Below are 20,077 nucleotides of genomic sequence, written 5' to 3'. Positions count from 1 at the left end.
CTTGAAATTGTTACTATATGCTATTTATTATCTTGTGATAACTAATGATGACCAAATATTTTTAGTAAGAAAGTTATTTGACCATAAAAGGAAAATTTTTAACACATTATTGTTGAAGTTGATACACATAATTAGGATTAGAAGATGAGGAAAAAAGATGTAAAAATAATAAAGAAAAGGAGAAGAAGAAGAAAGAAAAAAAAACGAAAAAAGATTAATATTAGACGCTATCCTTATAATGAGGGCATTATTATCACCATATACATTTAGGACTGTTAATGGGTTAGCTCAGTTCGAACTCAACTCATTCGACCCGACAAAAAGTCTGATGAACCTAAACTATCATTGAGTTGGACTGAGGATGGACGTAAATATTAGATCCGAATTAAATATGAGTTAGCCGAGTTTGAAACTTATTAGACTCAAATCTAATATAGGCTCGATTCTTTAATCTGCACATATATATATAAATATATATATATAATTAGATATGCAATTATACATCTAAATATATAATACTAATACTTGTGAGTTACGTGTCAAAATATATTAACATATATAAGAAATATTAAATATACAAAATTATGTCAAAAAGTTCAGAAGGACAAATTTTAGTATGAAGAGAGTGAGGACCTTTGAAGATGTATTGATTGTTGATCATATTTTATTACTTTTTTCATGTACTTTGAACTAATTGAATATGTTATTGTTGAAAAATTCTTAGTACTTTTTAATGAATCGTTTACTGGTTCGTGTATAGTTTTAATGTTATGGTCTTGTGGATATTAAATTAGTTTTAGAACTTAATAGTTATAGTAATTATATTTAAAAAATTAAGGAGCAATAAGTGAGTTTGAACAAAACGCGAATTAGACTCACAACTCCAATATTTTGTAACCAAATGTTAGTTTCACATTTATCAACCTGAAATTGATAGGTCGAAATTAGAAAATTATATGAGCCAAGTTTGGACTCGTTAAAGCCTAACTTAGATAATTCGATTGACAGGTCTAACTTTTCGCTCTTGCTTTTGATTGAAAATAAAATTGTCATGAAATTGTACACTAATGATGTACTACATCAACTTTGCAAGCCACACGGATTAAGATTAAGTGAAAGAGATTATTCTACCTATGCTGGGTTCTTCATATCAATCTCCAACGATTTCATCAGCACCCATGTTTGCTCAATTTCCCCAGTCTGTACTTTCAACTTTACATCAAGACGAAGTAGGAGGGTTTCAAGTCTACTCACGTAGTGGACGGCTTGAAATAAAGTGTGAATTAGAATCACTCATCACCCACTATCTGTGAACTATTGAAGTATGATGCAGGTCCATATTCACTTTATTGGTACGACTCAAGCAATTTGAGTGATCTTTTTCGGCTGTGGTATTCTGCATTTTTCGAGTTGCAATTTTCACATTTTGGCTCAGGCAATCATTTCTTCCCATTTCCCTATATCCATGCCTCCCTTTCCTTAACAAGTGGTGACCCACCTCCAATCTTCTCCCAACAATGCCCAACCTAGCCCACCCCGTTTAATGCTACTCTTTTCCCGCTCCAATTTCTGACCAAATGTCTTTTCTTCCTCAGTTCCTCCGTTCCTTGGTCCAGGGATCCTATTGTCATTTCCTCCTCCATTACCTATTTAGCCTATTTGATACCCTATTTTATGACTCTGTTCTCATCCCTCTACTCTGCTCTTCTCATCTCTTTAGTTCCAATCTCCTCCACCATTTCAACACTTCCAATTTGCTCCCACTATTACTAACTTGACCGACACATGCTCACACTTTGCTCCATACATTGCCACAAATCGGGTTTATTATATATTTGTTGGTTGTTTGAAAAAATTATTCAATTGCAGCATTGCTACAAAATTTGGTTATATTCTTTTTCTTTTGGTTTTTCAAAGAGGTGTGACTACTTCTCTTGTATTGGGTAAATATGGGTATCAAGGAAATGTAGAGAATCGACCAAAAAGAAAAGTTATGGTTGTAAAACACAGAGAAATTAGAAGCCTAAAGAAAGATGGATTAAAAAGGAAATGCTCTGGTTAAAACCCAAAGGGGAGAGCGAGAAAAAAAGAGCAAAAAGAAGACATTTAACATGGAAGCTCTAAGTAGAAGTTTGGTGGCCCCAGTTACAATTTTTACGACTCGTTTGGCAAGTGAGTTTTTTGGGTGTTTGTTTAAAACTTTATTGTACTATAGAAGTTGTAGAAAATTTTTTTGAATATTTTAAAAGCTATAGTTTAAAATTTTTTTGAGATTACAGTTAAAGTTGTTAAAGAACTTGTAACAGACAAACTTAACCGAAAACATGCTTGCTAAACAATGCCATAGTTTTTGACTTTAAGGGTATTCCCTTCACTCAACCAAAGTTGCTTCCGTTGTGTCTTATTCATTTGCTTTGGTAAAGACGGTGGCTTTTATTAATTTCTACATAGTTTATAAAAAGTAAGAGAGGGTACTGTAGCAGTCTTTTTCTTTTTGGCCATGTGTATAAAGTGGCAGTTTTCATTTTTAGTTGAATTTTTGTTCAACTATTTTCTTTTTGACAAGAAAGTTTGATAAACAGTACCTAAATTAACCCCACAAGATACAACCAAAAGGCAATTGCTGACTTCTGGTTGCACCCACAAGTTCAACTATTTTCTTTGATTAGCCAAAAGTCATAAACATCTCTTTTTTCAATTCTTCTCTTCTTATTCTTTCTGCCTTGATAGGGTGTATTTTGTTGGTATATTTGTGGATGTTTTTTCCTTGATTTTAGTTAAATATTATTTTAATTGGTATATTTTTAGTGGTATAAGAATGACATTTAAGAAACGGGAAATAGACAAGAGGATTAGAATTTAGGACTCCCCTAAATATATATACCACTTAGCTTGTTTATTCATTTATTTTTTCGTTTGTATGGAATGTTATCTTGATTCGACCATTGGATCAAACCATCATCTGTGCATCAGGCAAAATGCCAAATCGAAAGAGAATTGGACCGTAGACTTTAATAAAGAACTCATTAGCGTGTTGGGCAATTACATGGTTAACAATTTTAAGAGGTAAGAAATTGAATCAGAAACAAAAGCTGTGTATAGAATAGGTATTTTATCTAGAACAATTGTCTAATAGCGTCCAGCGCCCTTTCAAATGTCGCCTGTACTTGCAATGATATCTAGATTAACAGAATAGACGTAAACATCAATATAATACAGATCAGTGTTCAAGATATACACCAATGTGTATGTAACTAATAGAAAAACATTGTTAAAATTTTGAGTATATTTGTTGAAATCATTTTCAGAAGAATTAGTTTTATTTGCTTGACACCAGATAGTGGAAAGTTCATCAAAATAAAGTGTATAAATAGATAGTTATTTAGAAGTAATTCGTCAATATAATTGTTAGTTGCTATTTGGTAAGAGGAGATATTGGATAGTTATTAAGGATAGTTTTGAAAGAGCATAAAATGACAACAATATGTTTATACCAAAAACCCTTTCCTCCATTTTTTTTTCTTTTGGTGAGACCCTCCTTCTTTATATATAGTATAGATAATAATACGATATATAATTAATATAAAAATATAAATACTAAAACAACAACGCACAAAACACAACTTTTAAAGCAAATATTTGCATGTTAATCTATTAAGGTCTATATTTATCATCGGGTGCTTACAAGTCACTACGTTTTTTATAAATTTTTCTCAATTTCCTTGGTTCCTGGCGTACTTTGCATTTAGCCTCAACAGTTCAATTTGAAAAAAAAAAAGCAAAATAATTTTTTAACTCTTTCTAGTTTTTATATATACTTATACACATGAGAAGTATTTTGCTTTAAGTTACTCCCTAACGTTCCCAAAAATCTTTCACTTGCCATAACCTTACAGACGCAACTGAAAAGAGTGGATGGCAATGCCAGACGTTGGAATTTACATAGAAGAATAGCATTTCCACCAAGATTTTCCACTAATTCCATCAAAGTTCAGCGTATTTATAATACATACCATGTCACATTTTTCTAAGATGGAGCAGACACTAGTACTGGCAAACGTGAGTGTGTTTGGATAGTAGATTATTTGGGATAATTTTTTAAAAAAATACTATTGTACTTTTTTGATATGATGTATGTGAAATAAAAAATTAGTTTAAAAATGTATTGATAATTCAACCAAATAAATTTTTGGAAAAAAGTTGTTGGACATGGAAATATGCACTATAGTACTATGAATTAGTCTTCTACTAATAGTGCATAAACTAACAAATTTAGATGGAGGAGAGAAGTATAAAATTTGAATTTTAAATTTAAATTTAGATTAATTATTTGCACTTATACATGCATGCATGCATGCATACATACATACATACATACATATATATATATATATACATATATATAAAGTTATTGATAATTTTTTTTGGTGAATTAAACAGTGGAAAGCGACAAACACTATAGCTAACTTCCTGTTGGTGCGACTGTGATTAGTGTCACCCGTTATGAATATGAAATTTTTGCAATTGCTACGTGACTGGCAATGCAGTTGAATAAAAGTCCTTTCTTGCAATTGTTTCCTTTACACTTGAAAAACAGATATATACCACCCCAAGCTGGCCCTTATAGGGGTGAGCAAATTCAGTACATGCTGAATTCATACCCGATTTCAAATTCAATTTAGTAATTTGAAATTGGATATTCAGTAATTTGGAACAAAAGTGGTATTTACCAAATTCACTGAATTCTAATGTGATATGAAATAGGTAATGAGATTTCCAATTTAGTAATAACCGATTTCGAATTCAAATTCGGTAAAACAAAATAGGGTACCATATTTATCGCATTTGAATAACAAATTAGTTTATAAAATGATATAATATATAGGTCAATGCTATATAGTATTAATATATTATATAGGTAAAGGTTATTAATAATAGATAACATTTTTTTTTTGTGTAAGCGAGAACACTTGAACCCGAAACCTCTTGTTTACACTCTCTCCCCCCGTACCACCCAACCCAACCCTTCCCCCCCCCCAATAATAGATAGCATATAGCATTATCATGTACCTATAATAATGAAAATATATAATGATGTACAATATACTATTTTAGTATTTGTTATATGATTATAATAATACAAATGCAATAATACATAACTATAATACTTATCTTTTTATACATAACTAGAATCAGATAATAAGTATAAGTATAGTACTAAATATTACACATAATTAATAATTAGAATTTAGACATTAGTTCATCATTCATGTTTAGATAATTAAATATTTGAATGGATAACCTTTAACTTGCAAGTATTAGTATACTCTAAAATTGTATTACAAATATAATATGTGAATTAATATTCTCTAATCACTAATCTTATTTAAACATAGACAACTAAGCACTATGATTAAATAGTCTAAGTGAATATACATGAATTACATATCAACACATTAGTATATTAGCATTCACAATTGAGAGCAATCATGTTATTTGCAAATTAAGCATTTAAACTATATAAAAAATAAGAATGAATGTAAATGTAATGCAACACATAATTAGTAAATTATAAGTGACTAAGTGTATATAACTGCACAAGTGAGTCCCATTTTAATTATTTGGAAATTACTATCCAATTATAACCGATTTCATGACCGTTTCCGAATTCAATTTGATAACCGAATGAATCGGTTATTCCCAATTCGAAATTGAAAGCGGTTTAAAGTTTAACAAGTGAAATAACCGAAAAAATCAAATTCAAATAACCAAATAATCGAATTTGTATCAAATGCACACCCCTAGTCACTTCGACCATTCAGCAATGCTTGTTAATTTACACATTTAGTAACCACTACCACAACATGTTTCCACAAGCAACTATAAGGAAGAAATGGTCTATTGGTGTGTTTCTTAAGCAACTTGTTTCTGTATGTAGAATTTGTACAAGATTATTGACATATCTTTTGGATCAAGAAATGCATAAATATTCAAAAAATTCAAAGTGCATAGTGGTTCTCCCATTTCATTTGTTTTAATTCTTTTTTTCTTGGCAACCCCATTTTATTTGGTTGGACATTACTAGAAGAAGCAGGGTTTTAATAACTCAAAACATTTCGTTTAGTCCCTCACATGTAAAATATAGCCCCAGCCCGTTTTAGTATATCTGTTTTTAACTCAAAAAATTACATTAGGAGGAAATTTTCGAGGAAAATTGAAGCGGCATATTTCTTGTGTTTCATTTTTTATTTGAGCTAAGAAACAAATGATCATTGGATAGGCATTTTATATAGCTAAAAAAATTTATCCAATTTGAGTTAATTTTCAAAGAGTGATTCTTTTCGTATAACAACCAAAAAAGATGATATTGACGGTCAGATATAAGGACTACATTTTTAAGAGTTGAAATCTTAATATTACAAGATAATTATCAATTTGTATTAAGTTTTCCTGAGGTCCAACAAGTCCAATATTTCTAGACATTTCCAACTGATTTGGTAAAAAAAATTCTCTAGTAAATTACTATTGTTAACCGAGGCAAAGTTTTGTGTTCAAACTTTTTCTTTTCTTTTTTTTAGGCGTGTGTCAAACTTAAAAGTGGGTAAAAGTCTGTAGAAGAATTAAAGAGATAATAGAGCAATAAAAATAAACAAGAAATAAAGAGATAAATATTGAAAATTGATACTAGTAATTTAAAAAAAAAAGAGCTCTTCTAGGCTGTTATCTTGACCAAAAAAGAGAAAAGGCGAGATAAATAAAACTTTTTCATAATGCAAGTGGGCTCCTTTATTTCCATCAAACCCCATCCGTCACCGAAGGATAATTAATTCAGAACCTAATTGGCACATTTTGCTTTTTGTATTTGGGATGGCGATGATTTGACCGGAAACAATTCTTAACATGCGGGTCAATTGAACTAAAAGTTGTTATTTTGATACTTATAATGTTCCTAATATTATTCAATATTAATATGATTAGGAAATCCACATAAATTGAAAGAAACAAATATGAAAGTTTGAGCATTCGTTTTTCGTCACTTTATCTATATTATCATACTCTATCCTAACCTAAGTTAGAAGGCCTAATTGAGCTTATGAGAGATCGATGGAGACTAAACCACTATCGAATCAGACATGTGCGATTTTTAGAGAAGTCAAATATTGTGACAACTGATGAGAGGTAAGGGTTGAACCTTTAACCTCTTACTCCACCAAGCCGTAAGGACTTGGTGGTGGCCTTTGAGTTCAAGCATGATGGGCTTAATTATAATTGACCTAGGAAGTAGAGATGAAGCATGCTAAAATTGCCCCTTATAACTAAAATCAGTTTAACAAAATCAATGTAAAAAGAAGGTGAAAAAGAAGAAACTTGGCAATTTTCCTTTAAAACGAAGAACCGTATTTTCGGGTGAATAAATGGCACGAGATGTACATTTATTTGTGGTTTCCTCGGGAAAAAGGGGCCATCATTTTGCTTCTTTTTTGAAGAGAAAATAAACCAATACATGACAAAAATAGTTACAAAGGAACCCCCTAATAACGGTCCTGAATTGTAAATAACAATATTAATATTTGCCTTCTAGAAAGGAGTTTACTTGTATATGTATATGTGAAGTTCATACTTTTAGTCGGCCAAAAGCAACTAAAAGCATGCATTGTTTAGGCTTGAACCAAGCGCCTCCTTAATTATCCTTGATGCATTAGAATAAAAGAAATTAATTGTACTTGATTCTACAAAACAAATTTTGAAATTTAAGAAATTTGAGAACGAGGCAACTGCCATCCAAAAGTAATGATTAATTGACTAATGAGGCAATTGAGGCGCCAATGAAGTTTTGGTTTAGTGGTTAAAGTTGAGGGCTTGTGCCTTAGAAATCTTGGATTTCAATTCTCCTTCTCTTTTTTCACTTCTTAAATCTCACACTTCTCCTATTGGAAAAAAAAAAAAAAAACAGGGGGCAAGTGTAGCTGCTACAGCTTGGGTTAATTTTTTTATATGTACCATTTGGATCAAAATTGTCTTGTTTTACCCAAAGTAACTGAAGTCCGAGATAGCGGGCGCAAGGCACTGAGATCATCAAGTGTGGGAGACGAAAACTGCTTGAAATTATCTATCCTGTTCTTATTTAATTACACTTAAAATTGTCTATTTCAAATTTTGTTTCGATTCCGTTTGTCTTGTCTATGTTTAATTATCATGTGTATTGATTAATAACTCTTAAGATTCTCTTGTAGATAAGTCCAACAATTAATAGCTCTTAGAATTCTATTGGAGGATAAGTCTAATAATACAATACACATGGTAGTTAAATAAAAAAGGGACAGATAGGATATAGAAAAAAATTTGGGACATATGATCTGAAGCGGACAAAAGCATCTTCGAAGCAAAGTAGGACTAAGTATTGGCATGCTTTGCCGCAGAGCACACTACCTCATGGACAGAGTACTGGCTGAAAATATCATAATGCTAGAGCGGCAATTTTTACTATTGTCATTGAGCAACTCGTGAATTTTCCTATAACCTCAACGGTCAATTAAATCTTGTAATTAAATTCAAGGTAAATTATGTATAAATCTTCTTTAGTTTCATCTATTATCACATGACCTCTTTAACGTTTTAAAATATCCACCTCACCCTTCTATGATTTTATGTAAAGTGATATTGGACGAAAAATACAATATGTAACGCCGCTAATTGAAATACCAATAATGCATTTACTTAAATACTAAATCAATTGAGGACTTAACTATCTTATATGAAAGTATAAGAGAATTATTTGGATAAATGCAAAAATCATAAAGGGGTAAAGTAAATATTTATATAAATCATAAAGGGATTATATAGAGATTAAAATTTTATCACACATACTTTTAGAGTACATTTGGTATAAATACCGTAACTAATTGTGCATTCTGTCAACTTTTTATTTTATATAAAATCATAAGGGTAACGTGGCTATTTTGAATCCTTAGGAGGGTCATTTGGTATTATATAAAATCACAGGAGTGTTATACGTAATTTATCTTGAAATTCGAGAGTTTAGTTGGCAAAATAATGTCAAGTTGGAGTTTCATTTTTTGTACCAACTTATATCTCTCGCATTCCTTCCCCCTACTCTTATCTCACACTTCTCTCCTTCCCAAGCTGTACAACAAATATCACCAAATCGAGTATCACTATCGCAAAAACATCCCCCAGCGCCATTCGCTCCCTCAGCACCATTACTTTCATGTGCCTGATTGCTTATTGCATAGCTCCATGCTTCACTTCAATAATCATCTTTGGCCCACATGCCTGGTTTCCCTCCTACCTATCCCCCCATCCCAAAACCACCCTTAGACCCTCCTTTTTTTCTCATCAACCCCTAACCACTTTGAATTTTTAGGTTTTCAGCTCCAAACTGTCTGGCTTTAGATGCTAACGAGTCTTTCTTCCTTTATCCATTTGTAGGTTCCATGAATAATTGGGTTCCAATATTAATGCTCTCTCTCTCCCCATACACCCCATCAGTCAAGCCTAGTTCTATATCTTTTTGGGTTTGTGAAAGTGATGAGTTGAAAATTTTTCAGCAGAGTAAAAGTCTCTTTTTTTTTTTTGTATAACATGAAATTGCAAGCTCAGTGGAGCTGAGTTACTTTAGGTTAGATTATGTTTATTAATACCATTTGCAGAAGGTGATAAAACAAGAGACACCATAGTTGTGCCGTCATGGAAAGCGAGAAGTGGGAATTGAAAATGAGAGAGAGGAATGAGGGATACAAATATGGGCTACAACAAATAAAATTCAGACTTAGTATCATTCTACCAACTAGACTTTTGGTCATCTCGTTGACAAGATTTAATTGTATATTGAGCAACTTATGGGACAACCTATAAGCTGCTTAATGACCACAGTAAAGCTTGTCGTACTAGAGCACCAATATTAACAAACAAATTAATTGTACAAAGGTTCACAGATGCTGATCAACTGACCAACACTTCAATTGTTGTCCTACCTAGTTTGTGTAGTGTTTTCATACAAAAACTCAGATCTGTATCACAGGTTATCAAAATCCAGTCATTAAGTTCATCCTGATACATAATTTTAAAACTTCCACCGGATAGATTGAATCGTTGTGCAATGTTATTCTCCAGATCGATTTTACGGGCAGAAGATGAAAGTTCAAATTTTATCTTGTCCTCTTGATATTTTGCCTTGATCATCCACATACTGCTATCATCTTCTAGCCTTGTTGCATCTAACCAGTGGTGTTCTTCAACATTTTCAATAGCGGGTTGAACAACTTTTTGTTTAGCAAAGACTTGGTTGACCTTTCTTTCTTTACGAGGGGGCCATCTATGAATACCATACTCCCTACATATACGCTTCAATGTAGATCGACTGACTGCAAATTTTAGAATGGAAAACTTCAGTGAAAGAAAAAGCCTTTACAATGTGTAAACTAGATATTTCCAAATAGATCCAGGTTAAATCAACATGCATTAACCAACATTTGAATTCAATTCTGATCTAGAGAAATGCGACAGTTAAAAATTACCTCCAATATTTTTTGCAGCATCTTCAAGTTTCCTCATAGAATTTTGTTCAAGAACCTCGTGAGTAATTCCAAGGTCGCTTTTTAAAGTACAACTAGGCTCTTGCATCTTTAAATTAGTCACTTCATTGCCGCTCTGTTCTATACTAGCATCATCTCTTTCAGGATCTTCCACAATTGGTTCATAATCCGCTATGCTGACCATGTTCTGCATGAGCACCTGTCCAATTGAAGATCTAACAATTCCATCTTGCTGTTCATAAATACCATTCATAGAATTGTGCGCAACATCAACTCCTGCAAGATTTAATTCTTGATATGATATGTTGACAAAGTCCTGCGCGTGCTCTGGTCTAGGTGGAGATCTAACAATCCCACTCTGCTGTCCATGGACACCCTTTATATAACCATTTGCAGCATCAACTTGCTGAGATGAGAAATCAACTTGCATCATTCCTTCTCCTCCATGTGCTTTTGCAAGCCTAGGTGTAGATTCAACACCTCCATTCATAGAACCATTTGCAGCATCAACTTGTTGAGATGAGAAATCAAGTTGCATCATTCCTTCTCCTCCTTGTACTTTTCCAAGCCTAGGTGTAGATTCAATACCAGCAGTACTGCAGATTTCAAAAGAATCAAATTCATCCTCTGGAGTGACCTTTATAACCTCAACAGTCAATTTTTGCCCCAATTCTTGTCCTAAAGCAATCTTAAAAGAACTTCTGAGGTATTTTTTCAATTTCTCCATTATGCTGTTCAGCATTATCCTACAATCCCCATAGTCTTTTTCATTTGTAGGTAAAAAGAACTCCAATACGTAAATGCAATTGTTCGAGCAAGAGCTCTGCAAACAAACTGCAAAACAGGAAGAGTACCCAAGAAATCGTGCCTTGAGTAGCAACGGGTAGTCTGTTATGCTTAATTGTCTTATATCCCTACAAAAGCATGCACTTTTGGATGAGAATGCTCTCCCAACTACCCCTTGTCCCTTCCGAATAAAATCTACGCCTTCACGAGAACTTAGTATTTCTCCAGAAGTAGTCCAAGTTTCGGGATAATACAGTCCATGTTTTGGACGCTTGAATATTGACTTGGTATTTCTCAATGCTTTGTCAATTTTTGCAATTTCTCCATCTTGACCTATAGATGAATGGCTTAAAAGTATTAGCAGGAATGGATAGCCTAAAGCTTCAGCCAAGGTTATGCAGTATAAAAAGAGGCAAAAAAAATACTTGAGGTACTCACATGAACTTGCTTCCGCGAGTCTTACACAAGTAGTTGTCAGATTCACCTTCTGTAGTAGATTCTAGCAAACACATTATTCATGCGCCGCAAATAAATTAAAGTGTTATTTACAAGTTTCAAAGTGTTTGCTTTGGCTTTTAAAAGCTGTTTAACAGGAACGGATTTGCACTCAAAAAAGAAAAAAAAAACCAATAAGATAAGATCTTTGTATGCTTACTCAACTAATTTTGGTATAGAAGTTCCGAAAAGCCAAAACCTCCTTCGAACGACACAAATATTTTAGAAACAACTTCTTTCACTTAAACAAAGAAGATTAATATTAGGGTGATAGTCACCATATTTTTCGCAGTTATAAGCAATTGAAAAATTGGTCATTGACACATGACAAAAGAGACCTTCCATTAGCTTAATTTATAAAAAGCACCTGTCCTATTGCCACCTAACAACTGGAAACCCATGACTGCTGGAAACCACCATCTATCCCCAAATTTGTAAAGGACATGGAAATACACAAAATTCATGCCAAGCATCTCCCCTATTGAAGTTAGGTTTATCACGAAATTCTTATTAAGTGCCAAATTTTGTTTGGTCTTGAGTTCACTAAAAACTTAAATCATTAATGCTATGCTATTACAAATCTTGCACCATATAACACACAAGAAGACAATGGTTGGTCATGTTATAAATTACCCCCTATATCCATTACCTAGTTCAAATAATAAATTAATTAGTTATCACAATAAGTATGCTCTGAAGTGACCGTAAAGCCGAGACATGTAGTTTGTAACTCTCATGAAAATTATGGTCAGATTGGCTTTTTTTATAACAAATGTCTGCACCCATTTCATATATATAATCTAATTTATTGATAAAATTATACTAATAATTATAACTCATAAATCATAAGCAACACCACCAGGTCCCTATCAGCAATAGGAAAGAAGTAATTAAGCAACTTAAAAAAAGAGAAAAGTCGAACCTGAAGCTTCTCCAAAACCTGACGTCGAGGTAAGTCGCCAACAACATATGGTGATACAATTTCCAGTACACCAACGGGAAGGTGCCGAGTAGGATGGTAGATTGGCAACGCCCAGTAATACCTGGCACGGTCGACCGCATAATCACGTTGAGGATACTCTCTACTAGTGTAATCATGCACATCCTCTGCATGTTCAGGGATTCCACTGCGGAACACCCGACCAGGGGGACCAATTATAAGCTCATCATCATCATCATCATCATCATCATCATCATCATCATCCACGGGTATTAAGCACTCCAAACAGAGCTTCCTATATTCACATAGTGGCTTGACGTCTGGATCAAAGTAGTAGCAGAGAGCAAAAGGCTGGTCACAAGTTGTCAAATACGTTTTGTCGCCAATCCTCACTAAACCCCAGAACTGAACTAGACACCGCCACCACATTATTGTTTCCGTATCGAGTTGCATAAACCATTTGATGTCGGTCTTAATCACAGCAGCGTCAGCAGCTGCAATAGGAAAATCAGTAAAAAAAAATATTAACGGGTGCTTGCTAGTATATACTATTGTATCATTTATTTATGGTAAAATTGTAGAAACCTCTCCCCTGAAATTTCTGACAAGAGCCGCCCCCAAGTACCCTTCCAATTGGATGGCCCAATTCTTTGTATCTTTCTAACAGTAGTTTAATTTGTCATCAAACTAATTGTTTCTAGAAATATTTTTGTTCTAGATTGTTCCAATTTACTCCACAGGAGGAGTTTAACAAAGTCAGACTTTATAGCTACGACAAATTGAATTGCGATAAACAGTCCAATAAATAGCTATCCACATACATACATATTATACTACGAGAGATTATTGAAAGAAGTCCACACTTACCGGCTGAGAGATGATGAGGCTTCCCGCAGCGTCCTTCGTCATTGCCGCATGTGCTCCAGAAAGTCCACTGGTGAAAAGAATTGTTAAATGAATGGGAGTATGACAGTTCACAAGGCCCCAAACCTTCCGTAGAAAAAGGAGGGGAGGGAAAAGTTTGAGCTTCCATTGCCATTTGTACAGGACAAAACTGCTATATCTTCTGGATCGATCCTGTTTCCCGATTCTCAGTTTCTTACTAGTACATCTATTTTAGCTTCTGTATAGGAAACTAATACTATGCATATATTCATATATAGACACACACACTCGAAGACTTCAAAGTTCAAAGTCAATGGTCGACAAGAGAAAAAGGACTGACAAGCGTGAAATAACAAGGAAGCAAACAACCAAGACATTTAAGTCTTGGGCGTTTATAGGTAAGAGTGATCGCTTGGGCTGTCGATACAACCAAGACATTTAAGTCTTGATCGGTGGGAGTCAAGTTCATCTTGCTATTTAATTGTGATTATCACTTTCAAATGACTTGCATATATTTATATATAGACACACACGCTCGAAGACTTCAAAGTTCAAAGTCAATGGTTGACAAGGGAAAAAGGAAGCAAATAACCAAGACATTTAAGTCTTGGGTGTTTATAGGTAAGAGTGATCGCTTGGGCTGTCGATACAACCAAGACATTTAAGTCTTGGCCGGTGGGAGTCCAGGTTCATCTTGCTATTTAATTGTGATTATCACTTTCAAATGACTTGAGTTTTTCATCGGCTCCCTCTTCTCTTAGATTAGGTTAAAATAAGTTAAACAAATATTATTATTGCGACAAAAAAAAAAATTATAGATAAGAGTGATCTGTCACCGGCAAAGTTGATGTATTGGCATATAGCCATAGCAGGACATGGAACAAAATGCTTCCTTCTAACTTTGAGGAATAAATTAACACATTGAAATTTGAAAACTTAATTGGCAGTTTCCTTCTCTTCCTTCTTTTTTATTTTATTTTTTGTTAACAATGAAGCACACAATGGGGGATAATAACAGACAAGGAACAATTTTACCAATTTTCTTGTACTCCTTTTAACTGGTAAAACATCTAACAAGAAATTAACAGAAGAGAGTCACATTTTATAATGAACGTTTCTGGTCATGTATCTTATGTTGTGTTTTCCTTTATCATTAAGCTATTTTAAGAGTGATCGCTTGGGCTGTCGATACAACCAAGACATTTAAGTCTTGACCGGTGGGAGTCAAGTTCATCTTGCTATTTAATTGTGATTATCACTTTCAAATGACTTGCATATATTTATATATAGACACACACGCTCGAAGACTTCAAAGTTCAAAGTCAATGGTCGACAAGGGAAAAAGGAAGCAAACAACCAAGACATTTAAGTCTTGGGCGTTTATAGGTAAGAGTGATCGCTTGGGCTGTCGATACAACCAAGACATTTAAGTCTTGGCCGGTGGGAGTCCAGGTTCATCTTGCTATTTAATTGTGATTATCACTTTCAAATGACTTGAGTTTTTCATCGGCTCCCTCTTCTCTTAGATTAGGTTAAAATAAGTTAAACAAATATTATTATTGCTATAAAAAAAATTATAGATAAGAGTGATCTGTCACCGGCAAAGTTGATGTATTGGCATATAGCCATAGCAGGACATGGAACAAAATGCTTCCTTCTAACTTTGAGGAATAAATTAACACATTGAAATTTGAAAACTTAATTGGCAGTTTCCTTCTCTTCCTTCTTTTTTATTTTATTTTTTGTTAACAATGAAGCACATAATGGGGGATAATAACAGACAAGGAACAATTTTACCAATTTTCTTGTACTCCTTTTAACTGGTAAAACATCTAACAAGAAATTAACAGAAGAGAGTCACATTTTATAATGAACGTTTCTGGTCATGTATCTTATGTTGTGTTTTCCTTTATCATTAAGCTATTTTATCTCCTATAATGATCGCTGTATACTCTTTTTCTCAAAGACAAAAAGACATTTTGTCTACGCATTCCAAAGGTTCAAAAAAGTAAGCCATTAATTGTAATTTCCATTTTTGATCAAAGCTCCAAGTCTAAGCACATCTATTCCTGTATCATGACCAAGAATCCTTGCAAATTTTTTAAATTTTCTGCTACAAAGAGTCATACACAAATGTAGTTAGTATTGCTCCTAGAACACAAACACGTGCAGAGCATATCATCTTAAGAAATATGTTTTGTTTCTTAACTCTATTTTCATTTTCCCTTTGTTAATTCTAGGGATGTATTGTCCTTTCAATTCTTGTAACCACAAAAGTTCTCTGTCTTGTGTTTAGCATGATAAACTTTGCCTTGGGAATTTGGGACCCAGAACAACCAATTTCCTAATAGACTTTCCTTTTTTAAAAAAAAAAAATAATAATTCCCTTGAGACAATAATACGTAGCATATGCTTAAATTTATTACACTCTTTCTTTCTTTGTTTCATCCACAATTTTAGGTCTTTCAATTCATGATTGATGAATATTCAAAAGGACTAAAATGAGCATAGACTTCTCATTCTTCTAAACTTGTAATTCTACGGATCATCATCAATGGCGTATGAGCATGATCCTCTCCAAAGTTCACGATTTTAGCCCAAGTTTTTTAAAATATTCCAATGTCGGCTTAAAAAAAAATTCCGAGGACCCGGGGGTGGGAGGGTTTCATAAATATTTAGCTAACCTTGTAAGCCGTTTGAAGTACAGCATTCTTTGTGTAAAAATCAACTAAATATCTATTGATCTCTCCTGTTTGGATTCTCCTCATCAAGATACTAGTAATTCCCTCAAATCACAAATTCCAAACGTCACATACTAAAATTTGACTAACGCAATGGAAAAATCTGGGTTGGTTTGGAAAGGTGAAAAAAAAAAACTTATTATATTTTTTCTCATCATTAAGGTATTGCAACAAGATCGTGATCAGCAATCCCAAGGGCAACAAGTCTTAACATCGCTGGCGGCTTGTTTTATTCTCCCTGATCGTTGCCGGGCCCTAGCCAAGGCAATTCTCATGTCCAGCTGCCAAAGCCAGAGGTTGGGCCATTGCTTGTAAATGCTTATTCCAAAATTAAATGGACTTTTGCCCGTTTGACAGATTTAGAATAAAATTGAAACTCAAAATGTTCTAGTCTCTCTCTTTTATTCAGACGACTACATAAATTACAATTAAATTACACTTAAAATTACATAAAGTGGATTGGTCAATAAGTGTAATTAATGTTTGGGAATAATGTAGTTTTAATCCTGAATTTCCTAGGCTGTGAATCAGATTAATTTCTATTGTTTCGCTTAAAACAAATGTAATCACCAAACTCTTCAATCTTGCTCACATCGGTTCTAAATTGCTCGAATTTGTTCATCAGAGTCAGACTTTATAGCTATGGCGATAAATTAAATAAAAAAGATTTACCATAAAAAGAGCCAAAAAAAATAACCGACTTTAATAGAAGAACGTAAATTAGAGATGAAACTAAATCAGAAACTAAGAAAAAATAAAATTTAGTCTAAAGATCCGCACAATGCTAAACAGAGCCTCAATGGAGAAACCCACAAAGCTTCAATGGCAGAGCTTAAATAGGAGAACTAGCCCTGTTTGGCACTTGAGTTTTTTGTCAAGTTTGTCTGCTATAAGTTTTTTAAAAACTTTAGTTATAGTAATCTCAAAAAACTTCTTAAAGTTTTTAAACTATACACTTCAAAATATTCAAAAATTTACATATTTCAAAAAAATTTTAAAAAACTAAATTATAGTAAAATTTTAGACAAACACCCAAAAAACTTACTTGCCAACCGGGGCAAGATTTGATTCATTGGAGTGGTAGTCACTGTCTCGCTTTTGAGTTTTATCTCACTTTTGTGCGAGATAATTATCCTTTTGAGTGTTATTTTGAACTTTCAGTTCCTCTAAACTTGTTAATATCTATTTTTTGTAGGGATTAAATAGTAACATCATCTTATAATGCATATGATTTTTTTAAAATTAAGTGCGATTATTTCATCCCACATGAAGCAATGTGACTCCGCCAGTAGTTGCAAAGGAAGTCCTAAAAATAGTTCTAGAAGGAAGTTTTAACTTAGTGACTAAGGTTGAAATCTTAAGATTTAGAAGTTTTGGATTCAAATTTTTCTTTCCTCTTCCTACTTCTTAAATTCCCATTCTTCCCCTATTAAAGGAAGATTAACAAAAAAAAAAAAAAAGCCCTAGAAATGATCCTCCATTGGAATTTGTAAAGGATATTATCATATTTTCCTTTCAGAAAGGATTTTACTTGTATACGTGGAGTGCAGACTACTACTTGGCCCATTGAGAAGTTTTAAGGTATTGAAATAACAGAATGACCGAAAATGAGAGTTGAATTTTTTGAAGGAGTGAAGTAAAGAGTGACCGCATAGAAGAGTTGAAATGGATCAGGGTTAATTTGGCTCACTATGAGTTAATAAATTAAATTCTTCAAAAAAAAAAATATTAAACCAAGTCAACTCGGTCCCTTTTGTTTCTAGTGATTGCTGAGTTCAGAGTCTTCAAACCTACCTCGTGAGGTGTAGGCATAAGGACTAATTTGGCATGTATCCATACCATGACATGGAACAAAATGCTTCCTGCTAAATTTGAGGGATAAATTAAGACCTTGAAATTTGAAAACTTTACTGGCACTTTCAGCAATTTGCTTCTCTTACTTCTTTCTTAAATTTTTTGTACTCAATTTTTTTTATATAATAACACACAAGAAACAATTAGAAATGGCAACAAGGCGAGGGTGAGACAGTACCCATCACCTGTTTCCCCCACCTGTTTTACATCTTAAATATTTTTTTTTTTACAATTTTTACAAATAAGTTACAGTAATGTCTTAAACAACTATCAAAAAAACTCATTTGCCAAATGAGCCTAATTTCCTTTTTGATCAAAGCTCCAAATCTAAGCACATCTATTCTTGTATCATGACCCAGAATCTGCGAAATTTTTAAATTTTCTACCACAAAGAGTTTCAGCATAGCATACACAAACGTAATTAGCATAGTTCCTAGAAAACTTACAAGTACGGAGCATATCATCTTTAAAAAATATGTTTTGTTTCTCAACTCTTTTTTGGTTTTCCCTTTGTCAATCTAGGGATGCATTCTCTTTTTCCATTCTGTAATTCAGCATGTACGTGAAAAACTAGAGGTGGTAGATTCCTGACCAATGAATAATGAATGAAAAAAAAAACAAAAAGCACAAAACACACTGAATTAAAGACCTATATATATTTGGGCTATATGTATATATTTGGGACTATAAAATGGTCAAAATCTTTGTGTATATCATGCACTCTACACGTGGTAAGCGTGTAAGGATGCAAAAGAACCTACTAAGTCGATTACTAGTTTCAAATTTTTTTCAATAAAATTAAAAATTTCAATATATTTTTTATAAAAAGAATTATTCTAAAGCCAAATGGATAATGGTTAACCAAAATTATTAACCTTATAAATGTTCATAATTACATTTGTTCCCTCCCTACTATTTATAAACTTTTCCCACATATATATATATCTTCACTTTTCCAAAATCTTAACAATTGGAGCAAATCTTAACCAATTGGAGCAAATCTTAACCAGCGAAATTCGGTTCCTCTTAGAAAAACTTGAAAAGAAATATGGTTCTTAAAACTTAAATGTAAAAGTTCACAATTTGAGCCAAAAGTTTTTAGATATTCCAATCTCGGCTTTTTAAAAAAAAATTCCTTGGGGGGGGGGTGGTGGCAATTTCATAAAGAATACCAATCCAATCAGCACAAGACTTGTTTTTCATATTTAGTTAAAGAAACTGTTGAACAAAGAGATGAGCTTTTACTTTTTCGATTTACAAGAGATTCGAAATCTTACAAAGTGGAAGGGGGAAAGGAGAGGGCTTGAGAATTGAATGAGAAATTTCATAGTTATCTAGCTAATATTCCTACTTGCAAAGTTGAGTTTTAAAGACGGATATTAAAGCTTTGTAATACAGTTAGTGGTTACTAAATAATTAATTATTTTGATTAGTAAAATCATAAAGATAATGGGGTTGCAAAACTACTAATTAAAAGAAGGACAGCAGGAGATTCTCCAAGTAGTGGAATGGCACTTTAGGGCTTGCTGATAATTAGTGGTACGGTCATCTCGTTCATCTTCAACCCCTTTGAGCTCTCACTGCCACCTTTTACACCAGGAGGCTAGCCTTTAATTGATTGGAAGGTTATTGGATCATTGGCCCAACTACAAAACTCTGAGGCTCCAAGCCTTACTAGCTTGTGGAAAAACTCCTTGCAAACATCGAATTTTGAACCTTTTTTTTTTCTTTTGGAAACGATAAGTGCTTGTATTACTAGACAAAAACTTTACAAGTGCGAGCAAAGACTCGATTGAACTTTACAAGCGGCGATTTTACCA

At 33.2% G+C, this 20,077-nt stretch overlaps 1 protein-coding gene across 4 annotated transcripts; it reads right to left on the bottom strand.

Moving 5' to 3' along the window:
• Nucleotides 1–9,698: 9,698 nt before the first annotated feature.
• On the bottom strand, nucleotides 9,699–14,006 carry LOC113776238 (protein NLP7-like). Of its 4 annotated transcripts, none has more exons than XM_027321356.1 (5): nucleotides 13,645–14,006; nucleotides 12,760–13,271; nucleotides 11,781–11,841; nucleotides 10,539–11,675; nucleotides 9,699–10,385 (listed from the first exon to the last, which is right to left on the bottom strand). In XM_027321356.1, exons 1-5 carry the CDS (start codon nucleotides 13,814–13,816, stop codon nucleotides 9,964–9,966), a joined length of 2,304 nt encoding a protein of 767 aa, XP_027177157.1. In that variant the 5' UTR covers nucleotides 13,817–14,006; the 3' UTR covers nucleotides 9,699–9,963. The 4 variants fall into 4 exon arrangements, with proteins under 4 accessions (XP_027177157.1, XP_027177158.1, XP_027177155.1 ...); XM_027321357.1 differs by having other exon boundaries at nucleotides 11,781–11,829; XM_027321354.1 differs by having other exon boundaries at nucleotides 10,539–11,841.
• Nucleotides 14,007–20,077: the final 6,071 nt, after the last annotated feature.

Source organism: Coffea eugenioides, chromosome 6, assembly GCF_003713205.1.
Source record: "Coffea eugenioides isolate CCC68of chromosome 6, Ceug_1.0, whole genome shotgun sequence".
Classification (NCBI taxonomy): Eukaryota; Viridiplantae; Streptophyta; class Magnoliopsida; order Gentianales; family Rubiaceae; genus Coffea; species Coffea eugenioides.
The sequence above is the reverse complement of the archived record's forward strand: the minus strand, read 5'-3'. Positions and strand labels throughout refer to the sequence as shown.

What these genes read in the sequence shown, in the direction of transcription:
- LOC113776238 (XM_027321354.1), bottom strand. Translation starts at nt 13,816, where the DNA reads ATGGCAATGGAAGCTCAAACTTTTCCCTCCCCTCCTTTTTCTACGGAA. An exon ending in GCCTCATCATCTCTCAGCCG is followed by an intron (nt 13,272 to 13,644) that starts GTAAGTGTGGAC and finishes TTCCTATTGCAG; the next exon opens with CTGCTGACGCTGCTGTGATT. An exon ending in TGCTGCAAAAAATATTGGAG is followed by an intron (nt 10,386 to 10,538) that starts GTAATTTTTAAC and finishes TAAAATTTGCAG; the next exon opens with TCAGTCGATCTACATTGAAG.